This window comes from Rhododendron vialii, chromosome 6a, assembly GCF_030253575.1.
Source record: "Rhododendron vialii isolate Sample 1 chromosome 6a, ASM3025357v1".
Classification (NCBI taxonomy): Eukaryota; Viridiplantae; Streptophyta; class Magnoliopsida; order Ericales; family Ericaceae; genus Rhododendron; species Rhododendron vialii.
This window is the reverse complement of record NC_080562.1, coordinates 8,979,496-8,985,544: the sequence shown is the minus strand read 5'-3', so window position 1 is coordinate 8,985,544 and position 6,049 is coordinate 8,979,496. Positions and strand designations below refer to the sequence as shown.

The window sequence follows — 6,049 nt, the reverse complement described above, 5'->3', positions numbered from 1 at the left end:
AAAAATTTTATCTTTTACCGGGTGAATTTAAGAAACAGTCTCTGCATGCATTTTTTACAAAATTCATGTTCCGTAAATTCACCCTCTAAAAGATGAAAGAAGAGTGTTTGCATCAATTAAGGAAGTGTAGAAATCAATTTCTTTGATATAATAGGAGATTAAATTTATCATTAATTTGGACCCAAATTACGAGTCAAAATAATAATGTGAAAAGTTATGCACTCATCTCGTAAAGAACAAGGCTAAAAGCTCCGTTCCGTAAAGATTTTATTTTTTCAAATACTTATTCTTTATTTTACGAGATAAATTATTCTCTCATAATATATTATCTTTAATTTAAAAGATAATTTGTAGAAGATGGGTTCGGCTGCTCTAATCATAGGACTTTTCTTTTTCTTTTTCACCATTTTTGTTACGGCACTCGTGAGGACCGGATCACGCTCAGCTGTATCCCACGACCGATAACGAACAATCTGGACGACCCACGTCTCAACGAACCAACGGCCCTTTTCCGTCACTCTCAAATTATCACCTGCACCCCAAGAAGTCTTCCATCGCTTTTCCTCTGATCGAAGCAGCTTACCAAATCAACGGCCCAAAACCCATCCAACCCCCCTCCGGTCCAACGCAGCTCCCATCTCCCACCGCTATCCACAATCCACGTGTAACGAACAAATGGATATACTTACGCCGGGATTCCAATCAAAGGGTCATGATATGAGCTGGCAAGACCAATTCCAGTTTAGTAGTGTATTTAAAAGATTACGAAAAGCATGGAGCAGAGCCTACGTTTCCGTTTGGTCCTCCTGGCAGATTATCGACAGCCTGTCCACAGCTGTTGTCCAACAGCTGTGTGTTCTTTTCTCCCAACTACCCTACTCTCCCTCCCCCAATAAAAAAAAAAAACTATCAGAGCTCCATGGACCATACATACTATACTATTTTGCACAGATCACGGTGTGGGACCTACTATGGGTTCTATACGAGTGATCCGAGTTGTTTATTAATTGTAAAATATTTTTTTGAGGGCCTCCGAGAGAAAACAGCTTAATCTGATGCTATAGGTGCTCGATCCAATTATTTGAATAAAAAATTAGATGATTGAATCGAATATCTATAGGTATTGGATTGAACTGATTTTTCATACCAAGCCTTTGCAAAAATATTTACATTTTATGAACGGTTCGGAGCATTTGTATGAGATCTGTGGTGGGCCTCACTCGGTGATGTGTGCACGATATGTGTTAAAAAAATCTGTGTCAAGAGACTTTCTCTAAACTATAGATACACCATTTTGCATACACCAAATGCATATCGCATTTTATGTTAACTCATCTAATTTTACACAAATTGTCGGAGTTTCTCGATTTTAATTAAAACGTATTTTAGAGGATTGATGTAAAAAATACGCTCAGTTGAATATCTATAACCAATATTCGACTGAGCTGATTTTACGTGAATCGTTAAAAAATATTTTAGACAAATTAAACGGCTTAGATTAGTTGTGTAAGTCCCCGAGGCCGCTCTCATACAATCTTGTGTGCAACTGACGGGAGTGTTCCAGTTTCTAAAAAAAAAACTTTTAATTTCAAGTTCAAAAATTATGTGTTTACGCAAATATTTTTTTTATCAATATGGGCCTTATTTGATAAATCTCATTGAAATCTTTTAAACGATGTAAAAAAAATTTAAAAATTATTTTTTAATATTTAATATTATATTTGAGCTTGAAATTATCCTTTTAAAAAAAAAAAAACGGAACGGCACCACTTCCCTCCTATCTAGAGCGAGAAAGGGGCAACAGCATCGATACATACAGAGAGAGAGAGAAACAAACAGACAAATAGATATATATATATAGAGAGAGAGAGAGAGAGAGAGAGAAAAAGAAGGTTTTCAGTTACCCAAACTCTCACCATCCCTCTGCAGATAATAACAGTTTTAGAGAGAGAAAGAGAGTAGCAGGACAACGAGACGATGATGAAGACAGTGCTGGCTTGTGGAGCCCCTCTGCGTTTTGCGCAACAGTTCATTTCCTTCTCCCAGCACGCATTCCTAGGTATTCCTCACGCACTACTTCCTTAAAACCCTCGCCACATTTCCACCCTCCCTCTCTCTCTAGACTCCCCCCCTTCTTCTCTCTCTCTGCGATCGATTTCGTTTTGAAGTTCTGAACCCCCGCGACGAGTTGACTCAACTGCGGGGGGTTGAAGTAAGCAAACACACAAACAATGGATCCGTGTCCGTTCGTGCGCATAACCGTATCCAACCTCGCCCTGAAGATCCCCGTCGCCTCGAAAGCCGCTCGCTCCGTCGTCCACCCCTCCTCCTCCCCGTGCTTCTGCAAGATCAAGCTCAAAACCTTCCCCCACCAAACCGCCGTCGTTCCGTACATCCCGCCGGAACACCACTCCCCGGACCACTCCCAAGCCCCCGCGGCATCCTTCCACCTCAGCAAGTCCGACCTCACGAAACTTGCCGGGAAATCTCTCTTCGCCGGAAAGCTTCACCTCAAGATCTACATCTACACGGGGCGGAGGGGGAGCACGTGCGGGGTGAACTCGGGGAAGCTGCTGGCGAAGGTGAGGGTGCCGTTGGACTTAACGGAAGCGGAGGCCAGGGCTTGCGTGTTTCACAACGGGTGGATTTCGGTGGGGAAGGACGTGAAGGGGCCGAGCGCTTCTCGATTCCATGTGAATGTGAAGGCGGAGCCTGATCCGAGGTTCGTGTTTCAGTTCGACGGGGAGCCCGAGTGTAGTCCTCAGGTGTTCCAGATCCAGGGGAGTATTCGGCAGCCGGTTTTCACTTGCAAGTTCAGCTTTCGAAGCAACGTTGATCGGAATCAAATATCCAGGTCAGTAAAATGTTCTTGTTTTCATTTCCTTGAAATGCTCTGTCTCTGTTGATTTCTGTTTATTCCAGTTTTCCTTTAGATTTTTAGTAATTAAATGTTACTACGTACTACGTACTATTTATTGTGTTTTGGTGTTCAAAAGTTGAGATGTTGAATTCCAGCTAGCTTTATCGTACAATTCCACCGTTTGTTTGCCGGGAAAAAGTTCGACGAAAAAATTTAACGTCTGAACTTTTGAACACTAAAGCTAGCTGGAATTGTACGATCTCCGTTTGAATTCCATTTTGAACACTGAACAGGAACATCTGAGCTTTACACTTGTTAGCCAAAAATAAAAGTTGGAAAAGCAGCGGCTTATCTGTTCTGCTTCTAATTCAACCTTCGTTCTGTCATTTCAATACGAAATCGTGAAACTTACTCTGTTTTAGACTACAGCCTGGTCACAAACTTCACTAGTAAAGGTTCAATTTAGATACCTAAATATATCATGTACTCCAAAAGGCAATACGGTTCCCCTTTCTATTTTTTAGGTAAAAAAGACAAATGTGTTTGGACTAATGGAATCGTCTGGTGGACATGAGTCTAACACAGTAAATATGCAGTTCGCATACATCGAATGGTTTCGGACTCATCAGGATTTGTGCATTTTGATGTGTTTGACATGTTCGTTGAAATTTTATTTGTCGCGTGCTAAGTGTTTAACCGAATAGGGTTGAATGTACCGTAATTAACTTAAATCCTTTGATTAAATTGTGCTAATCTTTCCAAATTTTGGTTCATGCAGATCGTTGCAATCCGAGGGCCACAGCTCAAGGGGGTGGTTAAGTTCATTCGGAAGCGAGCGCGAGAGACCGGGCAAAGAACGCAAGGGCTGGTCAATCACGGTCCACGACCTCTCCGGCTCGCCCGTCGCGGCCGCGTCGATGGTCACCCCCTTCGTCGCCTCCCCGGGTTCGGACCGCGTCTCCCGGTCCAACCCCGGCTGCTGGCTCATCCTCCGCCCCGGCGACAACACCTGGAAGCCTTGGGGCCGCCTCGAGGCCTGGCGCGAGCGCGGCGGCGCCCACGACGGCCTCGGCTACCGCTTCGAACTCATCCCCGACAACTCCGCGGCCGGCGTCGTTCTCGCCGAGTCCACCCTCAGCTCCACCAAAGGCGGCAAATTCGTCATAGACCCAGGCTCCGTATCATCCTCAACCAACGGGAGGTCGACACCTGTAAACGCCACGTCACCGGGGTGCAGCCCGAGGGGGAGCGGGGACTACGGGTACGGGCTGTGGCCGTATTGCTTGTACAGAGGGTTCGTGATGTCGGCCGACGTGGAAGGGGAGGGGAGCAAGTGCGGTAGACCCACGGTGGAGGTGGGCGTGCAGCACGTGAGCTGCACGGAGGACGCGGCGGCGTTCGTGGCCCTGGCGGCCGCGGTTGATCTGAGCATCGATGCGTGCAGGCTTTTCTCGCAGAAGCTGCGGAAAGAGCTCTGCCAGCCGCAAGAATTGTTGTTCTCGTGATGGGGTGGAAAATGCTTGGAATCTTTTCTTAAGGTTTTAGGAATCTTTGTTAACGTTGTGTTTGTTTGTTATCAGTACTGACAAACAAGTTTTTGCAGGGGTTTTTGTACAGTAGAGAGAGCGGGGAGAGGGGGATTGGCAAGGCACGCCTTGGTTTTAGTTGTGTGGCTTGTGTAATCTTTGTTTTTTTTTTTTGTTGCTACTACTAGTAGTAGTAGAGTAGTATTTTCTTGTAGGAGGGTGATTTTTGGTTAAAGTCTCGTTTCGTTAAAATTTTTATTTTGTGCGTATTATTCGCTTTAAGAGACAGGTCATTCTCTCATAATATATCATCTTTCATTCCCTTGGCGGAGCAGGGCTTAACCCCGTTGTTTTGTTTTTTGGATAATACTGTATTTGTAGGAAGCTGACTCTGGTTAAAGCGAAATTGAAATTGTTTAGGCTGAAAGTTGTTTGGAAGCTTTTCCTTATTTGTTGTTATGCGTTTGTTTGTTTGCTTTTTTTTTTTGTAATTCCTTCGTTTCTCTTGTGAAAAAAGCATTAATGCACTTTATCTCGAAATTTGGGTAAAATGCAGTTTCTGCTCCTGGGTTTTTATTAGGATCCAATTTGCACCCTTGCCAGGATGCCATCCAATTATTTGAGTCAAGTCCTTGTGTTTAAATCATTGGTCAATTTTTTTTTTTTTTTTTTGAACGGCTTAAGTTATTGGTCAATGAAGCAAATTCTTTCTTTTTTTTTTGGCAATGAACAAATGATTGAGTCAAGTCCTTGTGTTTAAATCGTTGGTCAAATTTTTTTTTTTTTTTGAACGGCTTAAGTTATTGGTCAATGAAGCAAATTCTTTCTTTTTTTGATGGCAATGAAGCACATTTGTTCATGTATCAAAATAGAGAAGATTCATGTTTGCGGTATATCTATGAAAACTAGCTTTACACTCACAGAGAACTGCAGAACGGAAGTCCAAAAATTCAAAAGCAAAAAGGCATTCGTACCTATGCATGTCGCTGATTTTATCATATTAACACTAATCGGGGAATTCAAAAGCAAAAAGGCATCAGTACCTATGCATGTGTCGCTAATTGTATCATATTAACACTAATTGGGGATAGCTGACGACCGTTTTAATTTGAAATTTATTTGCAAACTCGACACCTCATTTTAAAATTAGACTCTTCCTCTTTCTTTATTTTTTTTTCTATTAAATGAATCTAAGAACAGGGGAGTGTTTCTCAAAAGTTGTACAATTTGTGACAATTGATTATCGAAATTTAATGTCAAATTAATTGCTTAAAAAATAAAATATTTAAGCAATTGTAAAGTTGATTTATTTTGTCCTAAAATAGGAGTAAAGCGGTGTCAACCACACGAACACAATTGTTGAGATGAAAAAGTGGGTTCTTGTAAACTTATTTGTTTTCTTCGTTTTGTACATTTTGTTCATTTTTTTAAAAAATTTGTTAGTTTTGCATAATATTTTTGGATTAATCATCTGTTGTGATGAGAAGAGTCTTAAAAATAATAAAAAATTATGACCCAAAGCAAAACAAAGTTCACTAAAAAGAGAAAGTATCAAACTATCTTTTTTTTTTGTCTAAAATGTAATCTTAGCTGAACTTTTTTTCACCAGTTCATATTTTTGTACTTTTTTTATTTGTCTCGTCGAGACGAACTATGAATCCTA

At 41.6% G+C, this 6,049-nt stretch overlaps 1 protein-coding gene across 1 annotated transcript; it reads left to right on the top strand.

Annotated features, from left to right (window-relative positions):
- The first annotated feature begins 1,870 nt into the window (after window positions 1–1,870).
- LOC131329573 (uncharacterized) lies at window positions 1,871–4,815 on the top strand. The gene is made up of 2 exons (XM_058362778.1): window positions 1,871–2,854; window positions 3,639–4,815. The coding sequence occupies exons 1-2, from the start codon at window positions 2,232–2,234 to the stop codon at window positions 4,363–4,365; spliced, it is 1,350 nt and encodes a 449-aa protein (XP_058218761.1). The 5' UTR covers window positions 1,871–2,231; the 3' UTR covers window positions 4,366–4,815.
- The last annotated feature ends 1,234 nt before the right edge of the window (window positions 4,816–6,049 follow it).

Coding starts and splice junctions, on each gene's coding strand:
- LOC131329573 (XM_058362778.1), top strand. CDS start 2,232: ATGGATCCGTGTCCGTTCGTGCGCATAACCGTATCCAACCTCGCCCTG. Junction 2,855..3,638: donor GATCGGAATCAAATATCCAG/GTCAGTAAAATG, acceptor TGGTTCATGCAG/ATCGTTGCAATCCGAGGGCC.